This window comes from Copadichromis virginalis, linkage group LG4, assembly GCF_057382275.1.
Source record: "Copadichromis virginalis isolate Kocher_CV1m ecotype Utaka linkage group LG4, C_Virginalis_male_GT1.1, whole genome shotgun sequence".
Lineage (NCBI taxonomy): Eukaryota > Metazoa > Chordata > Actinopteri > Cichliformes > Cichlidae > Copadichromis > Copadichromis virginalis.
Window position 1 is genome coordinate 7,120,940 of NC_140621.1, and position 15,472 is coordinate 7,136,411.

General features: G+C 42.1%; 1 protein-coding gene across 4 annotated transcripts; it reads left to right on the top strand.

Moving 5' to 3' along the window:
* Nucleotides 1-797: 797 nt before the first annotated feature.
* LOC146710730 (uncharacterized) lies at nucleotides 798-14,092 on the top strand. 4 transcript variants are annotated; one of them, XM_085453332.1, is made up of 7 exons: nucleotides 798-1,063; nucleotides 3,327-3,622; nucleotides 3,717-3,963; nucleotides 5,949-6,038; nucleotides 8,623-8,829; nucleotides 8,918-9,100; nucleotides 12,459-14,092. In XM_085453332.1, the coding sequence occupies exons 1-7, from the start codon at nucleotides 929-931 to the stop codon at nucleotides 12,624-12,626; spliced, it is 1,326 nt and encodes a 441-aa protein (XP_085309458.1). In that variant the 5' UTR covers nucleotides 798-928; the 3' UTR covers nucleotides 12,627-14,092. The 4 variants fall into 4 exon arrangements, with proteins under 4 accessions (XP_085309458.1, XP_085309460.1, XP_085309459.1 ...); XM_085453334.1 differs by having other exon boundaries at nucleotides 8,918-9,052; XM_085453333.1 differs by having other exon boundaries at nucleotides 8,921-9,100.
* Nucleotides 14,093-15,472: the final 1,380 nt, after the last annotated feature.

Here is a 15,472-nt window from a genome sequence, read left to right on the forward strand (position 1 = left end):
AGAATGATAGGAATTCTGTCCAACCTCAGTTGGGACATACATACAGTCACTTTAATATATTTAATGAAGTCATGTGAATTATTAACTGGGGGTTTGTCCCCACGTTACAGCGTTGAAATTTGATTCCTTTTGGGTATTCTTTTTCTTTTTAGCACTCATTTTTACATACAGGAACTGGTCACATGTAAGCATATTTAAGCTCTGTGAAAGCTGCAACTAAGTCACCATATCTAAATAACAGGATTTATTCTGAACAAGTTTGGGCATTAATATAATTTGGTCTTATTTATGTTGGAGTTTCAATAGCAGAATCCCTTAAAAAATTGTATACATATTAAATGGGTTCTGTTTTCCTATTTAAACTATGAGGGATCAAAATTACTGGAAATTACTTGTAGGCCTGTAACTTGGACCATTTACATACGAAGGTAAAATTTAGTGTGGCTTTGTTAGTTTTAGTAAATAAGTTAATTACGTTAAATGAAATACTGTCATGTTTATTACTCAAAAAGATTCAAAGAAACACTTAAAAAGTATTTCTCATGTAATTATAAAACAAGTCCTCAAAAAGTTGATATTGTTTTGGCAGCTGTTGGGTCATTTCGTTCTCAAAAAATTACACACACTGCATTATGGTAAAGATTTTCGTCAGCATCCGATGTGTAAATAAACTGCTCGCTTAGTCTTAAAACCATTGCAAAGAAAATATGAAGCTTTGGTTGAAATTTAGCGTCTATGCGTTCATTTCGCTGTAATACTCCGGTCCAGGAGGCGGCAGTAATGCTCCATACGCTTCAATATACCCGCCGCCAAAACGCTCATTTCACAGAAACAATATTTTTCTTTTCGGAAGAAGATCCCGACAAAGCGGCCCTGTTTCTTTTCAGCTTAAAAAAATAAAACATAGTCGAAAATCTGAAAACCGACGATGTACGCTCGGACAAATACCAGCAGCACACATGGAGACTTCCAAGATAGAAACGGGGTGAACTATGTTACATCGACAGAGTCTTTCGGCCACTGCTCTCAATTGTTCTGGAAAAAGGACCCCAACGACTCCGGAGTAAGAAAGCCAGCAGCTGCCATCACTGTTAGCTAGCGACCATGGGTAGAAATAGCTGCACCAAATAACTAGTGGAGCGACAATTTTACAGCTAAGCATTTAGAGCAGCCTCTCTGTTACACGTGGGTTTTGGTTGAGTGTCTGTGGGTGAGCTGAAGCTGCAGGCTGTGTCACAGAGCAGCTTCGTTAGCATTCGGCTAACGTCATGCTGAGCGGTTTCCGGCCTAGTTTGACTCATAGCTGCAGAGCTAAGTAGCTAATAACTCGTTCCTTTTGAATTTCGTTTCTGTTACAACTCCACAAACTGTTTGGCGAAATTGGACGTTTATGTCCACGCATGCTGTCATGGAAAGAGAAACACAAAGTGACTACCTGCTAGGAAAATAATGATGGAGCAGCTAAGCACCGCGGTTAAGCTAACTTCTCACAACACTGTCTCAGTCAAAGCAGAGTACGCTTAGCCAGCAGCAGTCTTTGCACATTACGACAAGACTGGAAAAACAGTTTAAATGTGTAGACTTCTACACGTTAATCTGTCTTTGGTGTAAGACCAAAACAAGCGTGCATTTCTGGGCAGTGGAACCAGTTTTACATGTATCAGGCCTACAATATTAGCGAGCAGCGCAAAGTAAACACGGCTGGCTACCTCGCAGGAAACGGGAGCGGAAGACGCCCCGCGGAGGACTGCACTTCATTCAGTCTCCGACAGATTATCAGCGACCACAACCACACTTTAATCTTTAGAATCGAAACATAATAGTCTGTGGGACGGCCTGCGGGGTATGAACCGTTGAGTTCACTGTAGCTCCCATAGCGTCCCGTAGCTTTTAGGTCCAAGGCATCTGTTGTGATTTGTGACTTGTGGAAGTCGTTCTGCGGTGTGTCACTCTGTATTCCTTCCCCTCTCTCCCTTAGTGTCCAACAGTGTAAAGTGGACACACCAGCATGATATTTGTCTCACAGTGTATACTCTTCCACAGAAGCTCCTTAGGAGTTGATATGTAAAAACAATAAAACGCTTGCTGGTGTGTTGTCACGTAGCATCTCAAACATGTAGTGCCAAATATGGAAGTTTAATGTTTACATTTCTGTTTGTCCTGATGTTTTAGTCACTCTGGGGGTGAAAAAACAAGTTGTCACACAAGCAGACAGTTCTGGTGTTCATCTCAGACTCTTACAACTAACGTAGTGAATTTTTTTGGGATGCACTAGCTGTAAGAATGGTCATAGTGATACTGAGCATTAACATCATCATTTTGCTGCTGTAATGTGTGCGGGTTTTTTCTTTTTTCTTTAATTACCCCCTTTGTGGCAGGGGGCAAGGAAAACTTGATGTGGCACAACAGATAAACAGAGAGTCCCATTGATAGATGACATCTTATTTGGGGATACACATTAGAGGCTGATATTAGGCCTGTGTTTGAACTGTCAAAGCATCACAAGCGTTGATTTATCTAATTACTCCATTCTGCTCTATGCTTGGTGTCAGTCTAATGAATGACCTGAGGATTTTGAGTTGTTAGTGTCTCCACAGAATCTGTGTGTGTTTGGTTCTAGTGTTTCTAGGCCCACAGTGTAGTTCTACATGTGGTACTGCAGTAGTTTTTCAGAATTTACTCTCAACATACTGATTGAACTTATGTGAAGATACGTATGCGTGAAAGAGTAAAATTATATGTATTAAATACATAATAAGAGTCGTTAGCTGTCATTTAATGCAAATATAATTAAATGTTGCTTAAGTTTAATACATAGTAATAAATATTTAAGAAGGGCTGTACCCTTTATTTGAAGTGTTTAGATGTTCCCACTAGGTACTGAAGCTATGTCAGATCTGGGCTCTGATTGGCTGGAATTGTGTTCTAGCAATTTTCTTGTGTAAAGCTTTGTCTCAGAACTGTCTATCATCCCAGATATCCACATATCACACCAGGCAGCTGCATGTGCAGGTTTGTCAGGTGTTTCAAGTGGTCAGAAAGAGAGAGGAGGTCAATGATGAATTAAATATCAAGACTATCCAGTGCTATGAACAAGTGTTATGATTGAATTTTTTGCATGATGAATTCATTTAAGGGAAGAAAACCTCGCCCTGTATAAGAAAGTAATTCACAGTCAGTGGTTGCGCCTTGGTAGCAGTGACTGCAATCAAGCGTTTGCACTTATCGATGAGTCTTTTGCGTTGCTGTTGAGGAATTTTTGCTCATTCTTCTTTAATGTATGAATGTAGTTAGTGTTAACATTTCCTTTAACGTTACCGTCACAGCCAAGTTCAACGATCAGCTGGTGCGATCAGCTTCCTTCATCCTCAGCAGCCCTCTCCACCTCCAGCCTCTCCTCAGCATCGCTCTCCAGCTCCAGCCTTTCCTCAGCGTCGCTCTCCAGCTCCAGGCTCTCTATGGAGTCCCAAGCACCAGCACCGGCGCCGCCACCAGCAACAACAGTGTCAGACGACATGGAATCAGACGAGAGGCCGTACGTCTGCGACCTGTGCAGCTGCGCCTACAAACACGCCAGCTCCCTGCTGAACCACAAACTCACCCACAAGACCGGAGACTTCAGGTTGGGACGTGAGGCTTGTTTGCGTAAATGCATGAAACATTCTACTCCTTTCCTTGTTACTAATGTTCACGCCATTTTCAACTCCAAAACCCAGGTGCGACTTTTGCAGTAAGCCCTACACCAACTACATGTCCTTGCGCAACCACATGCGAATCCACGGTCAGAAGCGCTACATGTGCGACCTGTGTGGGAAGGCCTTTCGCCTGGCCCGGTACCTCCGTAACCATCAGAGGATCCACGACGATGGGCCCAACCGCTTTGACTGTCCCTCCTGCTGCAAGAGCTACAGAACCATGTTAGAGCTGGCTCAGCATCGCTGCAGCGCTGCTGTGTCCAACCAGGTAGGTCTGTGTTTCTGATGATAGCCTGGGCTTAACTGATGTGACTAACACTGTAGTTCTCTCGAAGCCGTTTTTTGTGTTGTATTTGAAAGAAATGTAAAATGCAGCTGCGTTTAAATGTGACTTGTTTTGCTACAAAAACACATCCCACTGATGAGTGTGTCTATTCTACAGCGTGATCTAAAAGAAAAAGGCTCAGTGTTTTCCTGAAACACCTGGGTATCGTAGTTGTTAAACTTTACTCACAGGAGGAAATGTAGTTTGTTAGGGATTATTTTCAGTGGTAAAGTAATTACACAAGTAGAGCAATATAGAATATCATTAAAGGGAAGTCTGCTTTCTCTTTTTTCCTAGCATGAATTAATGAATACACAGACTGGTTACAAATTGACCCTTTGACCCTTGTGTTGATGTGTTGTGGGAGTTGTGCATTTTGGGTCCATTTGTCCTCTTAACTATAAGGCAGCGGTCCCCAACCTTTTTTGGACCACAGACCCGTTTATGTCTGACAATATTTTCACGAACCGGCCTTTAAGGTGTCGTGGATGAATACAACAAAATAAAACCAGTACCAAAAAAGAAGAAGATTTGTTCATAACACACGGGAAAAGACCCAGGGAACCGAGTTAACGATAAAAACTATAACAAAATAACGATAAAAACGGTAAAACACCCTGAAAACCATACATTTCCCACTCGATCCTCAACTCATGGTACCAAACGAATTATGGACCGGTACCGGTCCATGGCCCAGGGGTTGGGGACCACTGCTATAAGGGACACTGCACATCAATACAAAGCTGTTCTGTGTGATCACATTCATGATAAAATGCTATACCATCATCAGAGAAACTAACAGTTATTACAGCTTAGCTTTTAGTTGGTCATAAAGTAAGTTTACCTGCATAAGAGTGAAAAAGCCAGACCCTGCTAGCTCAATGCACTGATGTAATGTGAGCTCCATGTAAGCCAACCTTATTGTATCTGCTGGGTCCTCTGTTACAAACTCCCAGCTTTACTATGCACATAAAATACACATTAGTAAACCAACTGTTCCCAGTAACTAGTTTGTGGAATAACATCGCACTCATTAGCTAACCTCTTAAAGAGTAATCTTGCAACTTAGTGTCGTGCCTCACGTCATCGATTAAAAGACTCAAATGATGAAGCAGCAGCAGGGAGATCCTGACTTGAAGCTTTGGTATGCTGTAGCTTACACTTTGCTAACAGAGCTAGCATCTTTTTTAATAAAACATAAAGAACAATATGAAAGATTATTTATATCATTTTTTTTACCCCTTACTCCCCTTACGTTCAAGTAGCTCTAGAGCTCGATAGAGATGCTCCTGAACAGACAAAAACACACTTATTGTCTAATCAAACAAAACGTATGTTATGTTGTTCTTCACTCATGTTACAGCGGTTAACCTTTAACATTAGCGATGCACTCATTTAAAGCTACTGACGCTTTATCTGTTGTGTCACACCAGTTTTGCATTGGGTGAATATTTGAAGTGAAGAGTAATGAAGACTTTAATTTTTCAGAAAATGTGTTATGTTTTTTCTTGTAAAGACGTTTCCTTGATTTTGCTGGAACAGATGTGGGGGTCAATAATATATATATAATAATATATGTATGTATATGTATATTAGTGGGAACACTGGCATGTATGGATGTTGATGTGTATGGCTAGGACTTTTTCTACACTGAAGTGTGTGTGCATGTAATACAGTGTAGTTTGTACTGTGTTTTCCTTCCTCTCTCCACTGACCTGCTTGGGAGAATGTTTATCCAGTCTTCCTGTAGTGGAAGTGTGCCGCGGCACTAGGGTTAGACTAGGGTTAGGCTGAGATTAGGGAAAGGCTCAGGGCTCAGATGACAGAGAATGAATACATTTCAGCTGATTTTCCTAACAAGTACAGTAATACAAACTTATATGTGTGTGTCTGTGTGTGTCTGTGTGTGCATGGGGCTGGTTCATAAGAACCGATTCAACTGCCCGTCCTGCTTTAAGAGCTACCGAACCATGCTGGACCTGGCCCAGCACCGCTGCAGCGCCGCGGCCAAAAACCAGGTTGGTGTGAGCGTGAGTGAGCATGTGTGTGAATGTGGCGTGTGAGGCAGAATCGGCAGTTTCAGGGAGAACCAGCGCATACGGGCATTTTAGATTTTAGATCAAATTCCTGATGCAGCCTGCTTCTGATGTACGCGCGGCTCTTTAGTAAAAAACCATCACAATGTTCTTTTTAGATCGGATCTTTTTTCCTGGCGCTGTCTTCACAGAATGTATACTCTACACTTTTGGATTCCATATTTGGAGCTTGCTGTTGACTATAACATCTAAAATCTCTTAACAGAAATATTTGAGTCTTTTTTTTCCTAACACTTGACTGCTGATATTTGAGATGGAGTGCAAGGTGGCCAAAGTGGATAACTTCAGCTAGTACTAGCATCAATGTTCGAACTCTCAAACTAAACCTTAGTCATGGGACACGTCTCAATCCAATCAAAAGTAGAGACGGTGACCAGCAGGCACAGCCTTATGGGTTCTACTTTTTTTCCACTTATTTTGGCGTGCAGGTGTGTAACAATACTTCTTTGACCATATTTAAGTAGAGTTGACGTCAGTTTACTTAGCAAACCTTTTGACTTTTTTGTGGAGCTGTGAGATCAGAGGTAACTGAAAAAACAGCACAAGTGTGGAACAGTAAAGACTACTGCAGTCATCTTCTTTAAAAAAACAAAACAAACCAGCAAAAATGAGATCCAGTGCAAACCCTGCCAGGGAGAGCTAACACATCCACAAGTCTACCCCAGCTTTGCACAGCTGTTTGATGAATGGTGAATATTGAGCAGCATCTCTGCTTGAAGTGTGCATTGCTTGTAGGGATGCAGTGACGTATCAGCAGATTTTAACAAGCATCAGCCGGTATCAGTCCTGGAAACTGCAGAAAAGAAAGAAGCAAATTAAGGAAACAAAAAAAATATATATTGATACCAAAAGAGGCCATGAGCTAAATTATTATTTTAAACAACTTCTAATTTTGCTGTTCTCAGACCTGTGGTTTATTTACTTTGGTCTGAATCAGTTGATATGTTTGTGTACTTGTAGCGTTTTCCCACGGTTTGGTTTCTTTTCATACACAGAAAACAGCAGGCGAGCCAAAATGTGTCACTACAAACCACATCAGGATGTTCAGCCTGCCAGATAAGTCTGAGGTCTGTGCAGACACAAGTAAAAACAGGAAGTTGGTGTTGAATTGTGGACTAGTGGATAGCTCCTAATTTACTTAATGGGCAAAAGTGTACTGGACACCTGTTGCATCCAACTACCATAACTAGTAGTTGGGTTGAGGTCGGATCATGTTTTAACCATCAAGGTAACTGTTCTAGAGTTTGATGGAACAGGGCTGAGACCAGCTACTCCAAAGGTCCATGCCTGGAATTATAACTGTCTTTTTGCACAAATAAATAGCATCAAAGTCAAACACTGTCCAGACTTTGGTTTAAATGGACTAAATCTGAGAGTTTGTGAAAACGCCCTATCAGTGCATTGATCTCTAGTGCTTTGCAGCTTGTAATGTATTGATTATACGTGTGGTTTTCCTGCTGTGGAAGGCCGCATTTTGAATATTTAGTATGTAGCCCAAACTGTAATTTAGCACAGGCTACATTAAGCTTTCAGACAAGCTCAGTCATGTCGATTTAAATTTCTGTTACTGATTAGAAAATCAGCAGCTCAGGAAACATCTGGCTGTTAAAGCTGAAGACAGCTGCTGGAGCAGCAGACGTCAGCGGGCTGAAGTCACGCAGCTTTGTTCCGGACTGGCTCACCTTTATCAGCTGGGCTAAATTCAGTGCAACAGTTACTTTGTTTGTACTTACTGTTGCCATGGCAGCACAATACAGAATCCCAATGCTACATTATTAAAAACACATTAGTGTTTGTATTTCTAAATACTCAAACATACTTTAATACTGCCCGAGTCTCATACGTTCGCATTTGTTTTCACTTCCATGTCACTGCTCTGTATAACAGTAGACAAAAGTAAATATGAGAGATATCCACAAAGATGAGAAGGTTGTAAAACAGACAAAAAAATCAACCAACCACAAATTCCCATAAAATAGCTCGTTTTGTTAGAGGTGTGAGGAGGCAAAGGTATGGGTGAGAGGGATTTATGTGCTGCTCAGGGAAACCGTCAGAGAGCATGTTAGGTTTAAACTAATGTCAGCAGAAATCCTGACGCTGTCGGGGTTGGAGGACGGCACGATGAGACGACGGTGTCTTCCGTGATTAAATGACAGAGACGAGATTGGAGTCGACTGTCCCGTTTTAGGAGCGGCAACCTTAATAGAAATACTGAATTTCTGTTTGAATGTGTGCGTGTGTGTGCGCGCGTGTATATGTTTGTGCGTGCGTGGGTGTGTGTGTAACTTTACCACTTCATCTTCATCATATTAATAGGTTTAGACAGGGCAGTGAAAGGTGTGAGATAGATGTGGAAGAATCAGGTCTGAACAGCACAAGAGGTTTGAGACCAACCTCGACAGTAACATCACATTCATCTGTCACCTCTTCTGTTTAACAGCGTGTCTAACGACAGGTACAATCACCCTTTCCTGTGTCTTTCCCTCCTACCCTTGCTTCCATCCAGTCCAGCGGTCGTCGCTCCAACTTCTCAGCTACACCTCGTCGCCAGCAGCAACAACAGCAACAGCAGCAGAATAATGCTAACTCTATGATGCAACCGCATGGTGGACATGGCCAGCCGGAACCTCTCCCCTCTCACTGCGTCTCACCAATGTCCCAAGGAGGGCAGGGTGGGGGCGTGGCTAGTCAGTCTGTTCCTGACCCCCACCAGGTAATGTCAGGAGGAGCTCTGGTGAGCGATTGTTTCTTCGTAGCTCTGTTGTTGTCGGCGTTTACGTCGAGCTTTCTTTGTGTCTCAGCAGGGCCGCCCCAGCTCAGTGTCCTCTCAGGCCAGCCAGCAGAACATGAGGAGCTCGTCCTCCAATAAACACGTCTCCTCGTCCAGTGCTACCCCGTCCTCCTCCTACTCCCTTCTTCAGCCCCTGGTGCCTGAGGTAAAGGAGATGAGCTCAGGATACACTAGGCTGAGCGCCAACCCCATGGTATGAGAGAGCACCGCCACACACTCGCTGTTTGCTTTCTGCTGGCTAGCTGCCTTTCCTCTATCTTACCTAATAACACCAGGAGAGAGAGACTAGTGCTATAATACTCTCTCTACCAGGAGCTTCTCCTCACAGGTCTTTCTCACTCTTGACAAAGTCGCAGAGAAACATTTTCTGTTGCTATTGGGAAACAGTTTCATCTATAAGAGACAGAAATGAGTTTCTGTTATGATAAAGGTGGCAAGTTCGTGGCTTCCTCTTTGCAAAGTGAAGCGGACCGTCTGTCTGCACAACGCCAAATTAGTGTCGGTTAACTGTACGTGTCATTTTCAGCTGTGTAAGCAGAACTGCGCAAAGCTACCACTGAGCCAGACTTCAAGATGCTCTCCTTCAGTGTCCACTCTCTGTGAAGTGCTCGCACTGGGAAAGTTCTGTAGCGGCGAATCCGTGACCCACGCTGGATCTTAAAGCGCTGTCCGAAGAGAACAACTGTAGGCTTTTAGAGTTTATTACTGGGTAACAGGAAGAAGTTCTCATCGTGCCAACGATGGTTGAGTCCCGTGTCAGAACGCTCAACTTCAGAAATGAAATGAACAAGTTTTACAGCATGGTACAAAAATGATTTGGGTGTCTGTGAATAGCTTCCCCCTTCATAGCTGTACAGGGTGTGATTCAGAGCTGACCTTTAGCTGACCCTCTGCTCAACGTGGTCACTTGTAACTTAGGTTAGGATGTAAAACTCTAAGCTTTCTAATTTAAGGAAAATTATTAAAAGAATCCAGGTAGTTTCACAGTCTGTAACCTCACGTACACAGGCAGTGATTCACTGACTCTAGTGTATTATTATACTACATGTTAGTGTTAACTTGGTCTTTACAGTAATGCTGTAACAATACAGGAGTAAAGGGCTTCAGTCATTGCTTGGTTGTAAACAATAAAGCCAGTTTAGTGCTGATCTTCTTCCATGTCCTGTCAGCTGATAAGCCCATCTGAGCAGCACTCCTGGCTTTAATTTAAACCTTAATCATTGTATTGAATCAAATACTGACATTCCGTAAGAAGGATGTTTATTACTAACGGCCTCCAATTATGGTAGAAATTTCATTTTTCAATTAGTCAGCCAGCAAAGAAAACAGGCTAAAATGTGGCTGCTAAGGTGATCCTTTGTCGTGGGCTGTGACCTGTGGACCTTCACTGGCGGTATGAGGCTCTCTAACATTAGTAACCTGGGGCTGTGCCTTCTGCTCTTTCACACCAGTCACCCTGTGAGCTTGTGTTGCACGTTTCCATGTTGTATTTTAGGCTTTACACCATCACATACTGAAACATATTTATGACATCCATGTTCATACAGCAGTCCAAAACTAAGTTTAAAAAAGTTGGACATCTGCAACATAGATCTGTTGCAAACACTTCTAAAAACCCTGGAGGAACATGTTCCGGGTCAGACGGTCAGGACCTGTGAATGAAAGGCAGAAAAATCAGTGTAAAAACAGTTTTGTTAAGTCTTTGTGTAGAAAACCTTTCAAATGTAAAGGTTTTCCTTCTTTGGAGTAGTTTATGATTAAAAGAATAAATGCCTAGTTCTTCTAAACAAGGCATACAAATAAGATTGGAGTATTTAAAATATATTTATGCTGCTATAATTTGTCATATTATCTAAAGAAATGAGAAAACCTGCTGAAGACTGTAGGATTTGAACCCACAGCCTTCTTCTTCCACTTTGGTGCCATTATTTTATTAGACCAGGGGTCGGCAACCTGCGGCTCTTTAGTGCTTATAGTGCGGCTCCACGTGGTTTGGGAAAAGTATTTAGCTGAAGTGTATTTTATTTATGTTAGTTCTTTTTTAACTTGTAGTTCTAAATTGGAAGATTATTGTGATTTTGAAATATGAAAATAAAATTATATTCTATTATTTTTTCATCGCTCAAAATAAGCGTCACACTCGCGGAAGCCGGTATACCCGCCGAAACGCCGTGCATTTATCGAGACTTTCAACCCCGGGTAGGCCAGTTATGGATCTTCGGATCCACATTATATCAGCAGCTGTTCTCCACCGTGAACTATGTTAAAAACAAACACCGCTCACGCCTCACAGACGACAGCTTACAGTCCTGCGTAAAGATGAAAGTGACTTCGTACAGCCCTGATTTGCAGACGCTGTGCGCAGAGGTTCAGGAACAGAAGTCCCGTTGTAAACATATCACGGCAGTGATTGCAGGTGCCGCTCAGGTGCGTCCTCCTCCCCTGCAGCGGCGCTGCAGACCACGCCCCGCCACACACATTAACCAGGTAAAATACATATTTAGGCAGAATTTTGCAAATATCTATTTTTTTAGCAGCATAGTGCTTTTTTTCCAATTATTTTTTTAAAAGCCAGGCCAAGGCTCCAAAAGCCCAAAGGCGATATAAGGGTGGCGGCTCACAACAGTTTTTGTTTGCTACAAGGATCATTTTAGTTCAGCATCTTTCCTTTTGTTATATTTCTTTAAGAGTTCAAAATGTGTTAATTACATAAATAAAATGTAATTTTCTCTGTAGCACTTCATGGATTTAAGCAACACACCTTAGTTGTTCACACAAAGCATGAAAGTAAAAAACAATATATACAGTGTTATCTTTAATTTAGATGTCAAAAAGTATTTGCGGCTCCCAGTGTTTTCTTTTGCGTGGAAACAGGGTCCAAGTGGCTCTTTGGGTGTTAAAGGTTGCTGACCCCTGTATTAGACTGTCCAGGCTTAGTCTTTTATAGAGTGGTCGAGTGTTTCAACATGCTGTTTATAAAAACAATAACATCAACAGGACTGACTGTGAAGTTTATTTAACACGGGCTCTTGTTCTAGAACCACCTGTAAGAGTGTTCATGAAGTAAAGCAGTGAAATAACCAAAGATTTTTCAATGGTAAGCTAAAATAAACAAAGTCAGTGTGGAAACTAACGAAAACAAGAAACACTGTCGACCAAAAACGAAGCTCTCGTCATTAAATCAGGAAACATTGCCCGTTTCCTTCTGTGTAGCGCGTCCACTCGTGCACATTCCCACAGCAAGTCAAAAATGGAGTTAACTCTCGATACGAGTTACTGTGCCCTGATGGTTTAATTCCACTTGAGTAAGAAGGGAGGATATATATCACAGCAGTCAGGTGTTGTGTTGCAGCTTTTGCACCGCCATTGCTTTTTGTGTTTTGTGCCCTTGCAGTGGCTTTTTCCACCGTTCATGCATCGCTGTGACTTCTTTCCTTTTGCCTTCTCCTCGTACATCCACTGCATTATTCATGACTGTCGTTTTATTTCATCCACCGACTCTTTTTCTGCACCAGTGACACAATTCTTTGTCTCTCCACCTCCCTCTCCAGCCGAAGCACCAGGACACTTTCTCTCTGCCCCCCCAGCGACCCCTCACCACCATCAACCCCATCGGCCACTCCCTTCATCCGAACGGAGCGCCCACACTCAAGCCCTCCCCCGTGCCACGCACCATCCAGGCCATGCCCTGGGAACAGCGCTCCCTCTACAACCAATGAGACACCTGGGGAACCAACACCTCCCTGTTCGCGTCACATCTATGACCACACACCCTCCTTCTCCACCCCGACCCTCTCAGATCCAGCGTCAAGGACGGACGACTGCCGGACGCCTGCCTTTTCCTTCAGTCCTCCTCTGGAACGTTGTTTGGGATTGGGGGAGGGCACCGTTGAGAACTAGTTGAGATTGATTACTGAGTAGTTAGGTTTAAAACGATGTGTTGCCTTGACCCTCATGTATGATCTATGCCATGTACTGGATATAAGTTAAAATGTCTGTCTCCTAATCTGTCCTCACTAAGAATTTATCTCCCTCGTCCTCCTCTATCACCCTAGTTATGAAATATTTATCCTTCCCATTATGAGTAGTGTCTCCCACCACCTTTTCCGTATGTTAAATGAAGCCTATTTTTATTAAGAGTGTGTTCCAAACCCATGAATGATAATGGATTCCTGGCGCCAAGTTGTAAAAATAATTGTTAAAGTTTTTTAAACATAACATTTTATTTTATTTTTTCGTCCAATGAGGTTTCTGGAAAAAGTAAGGACGGAGGGAACATGAACAGTTTCTTTGTATTTTTTTTTTCACCCGCCCCTCGGACGAGCTCCAGAACGAACATTGTGTATATTGTGCGTTAGGAGGTGTAATGAATTCCGTTCTCTCAGCAAGGACCACAAAAGAAACATTTCTGCAAAAAACCCATGTCTCCCTGTTCCTGCCCGCTCAGCTCAGGTGTGCTGTGGAGACTGAAGCCACCGAACAAGGACAGTCGGGGCGCTGTTCTTTTAACACACAACTGAAAGCTCACGTTTTTCTAAACTGGTGGTTTGTGGTTATTGTAGTTTTAATAATATGTTGGCTGGGAATCAAATCTAGAAGATAACAGCGAGCCTCCATCCCTTTTGTTCCAAACTGACTGTTACCAGGTTTGTTCCTTTCACTTTGAAGCATTTGAAGAAGTGCTGTATAATTATCACGGTCTCACTTCCACCCCTCTACCGAGAGCTGTGTCTGCTGTAAAGATGTGACATTGCCACCCCCTCCCACCACCACTCGCTCACGCCATCACCAGTGACTTAGCGGTCGCACCGGGCCTGGCTCCCACACACCTCCAGCTCCTGTAGGGAAAAATCAAACACACACAAGACACCACCTGACTCACTACTCCCAGGGTTTAGTTAAAGCCTAGATTTCAGTAAGCAGCCAATCACTTCTGGCCAAGTTGATAAGAATTTAGTCCAATCTGACAGTGAAAGACTGGCTCCAGTATGTAGTTCTGTTAGATTATCTCTCGCTAACATGGTGTTCATTGAAATACCCACAGTTCTACTGACATTGTATTTTCTCTTTTTAAAGTTGTTTCTATTTTTATTCATATGTTTTCATTGTTGCTTTCTCTATCCTTGTAAAGTGTCTTTGAGTATTTAGAAAAGTGCTATACAAATAAAATGTTTTATTATTATCACCATCAGTGCTGCTCTTCTCACAGAGAGGACATAGATGTAAATATTTGACTTGGAAGTAGAATTTCTGCTTTGCTCAACAGCAGCTGTTGAGAGATCACGCTCAACTTTACAGAGTCTAAAAGTTGCCTGAAGTTTTGGAAAGTATTAAATTCTGTGTGACAGAAAAGCCAACCCCTGCTGAAGACTGTGATGCAGCTACAATTGCAGAATAAGTAAGTTTTCATCCTTGTCATCATAGTCCACACATGAGCAAAATGGGACCCGAGGAATCGGACCTGTGATGTAAATGAGGTAGTTGTAATATGCTGCTGTTTAACATCAGTCCAGTCTGCTGTGTTTTCTTAGTGACCTATGCAGGGGTGTGTATATTTGCAAGATGCGGGTTAATTTAAACGATTATGTAGCATTTAGGTGGATTTTTATGTTTGAAATATTCAGAGGTTAAACCTGTGCTCTTTGTAATGCCCAGCAGAGGACTTGTTATATTTCTAAAGACCTCTGTGGAAAAACAGCATTTCATTTCTCTCGTTCTGTGACCTCCATAAACTTTAAATGATGGGTTTATGGATTTGGCAAGTTTATTTTCTGAATTTTGGGGGAGAAAAGGAGAGCAAGGCAAACAAATGTGTAGCTCTTTCTCACATCTGTTTGCTCATCACATCACTGTCTGAAATGCACCCAAAGCACTGATTTATATTTTAATTCAAATAAAAGTGAACTTTTTGAATGAATGGCTAATCAGATGAAGATGCCTGGTCTTCTGCATGGACATGGTCACATGACAAATGGTCTTCAGGTAAGTGTCTGTAGTTTAACAGTTAAGCCACAAAGGTTTTCCCCACAAAGACTTTTTGACTTTGCCAGAAAGTCCTTATGCTAAATCTATGAATTTTCATATAACAGTTCAATACTCCAAGTCATTCTTGTCCAAATTCATACTAGGATTTGATGTCAAATACATCCAGGTGATAACCTTGTCTGCCCAGATGAATGTGAAAACAAGCGGCACAGTGCAGCTTGAATGTTAGTCTGATAAGTATAAGAAAAGAAAATCGTTGAATGGTAAGGTGCTTCAAACCTCAGGTTTGCCCCATATGAAGTAATGGGCACTTTAGGATGTTTGCATTTAGCTTTTTGTGGGTAAAAACTGTCTCTCTAACGTTAGCATGTATTATATCTTAAAGGTTCCAGTCAGTCAGGACTGAAGCCACGTGATAAGAGACCGCTGTACTGGGATGGAAGGACGTTACGTTACTTGGAGGAATTTGTATTTTTTTTTTAATATACTGAATTCTAAAAACAAAGGGGGGAAGGCAGATTATTTAAATGGAGAGTGATTAAATGCCTTGGTCGTGAAAGTAGGCTAAAGTTGTACAACA

Excerpts from the sequence above, each read along its gene's own strand:
- LOC146710730 (XM_085453332.1), top strand. The coding sequence starts at position 929 with ATGTACGCTCGGACAAATACCAGCAGCACACATGGAGACTTCCAAGAT. Across the intron at positions 3,964-5,948 it reads GCGCTGCTGTGTCCAACCAG|AACCGATTCAACTGCCCGTC; the intron begins GTAGGTCTGTGT and ends CTGGTTCATAAG. Across the intron at positions 9,101-12,458 it reads GGCTGAGCGCCAACCCCATG|CCGAAGCACCAGGACACTTT; the intron begins GTATGAGAGAGC and ends CTCCCTCTCCAG.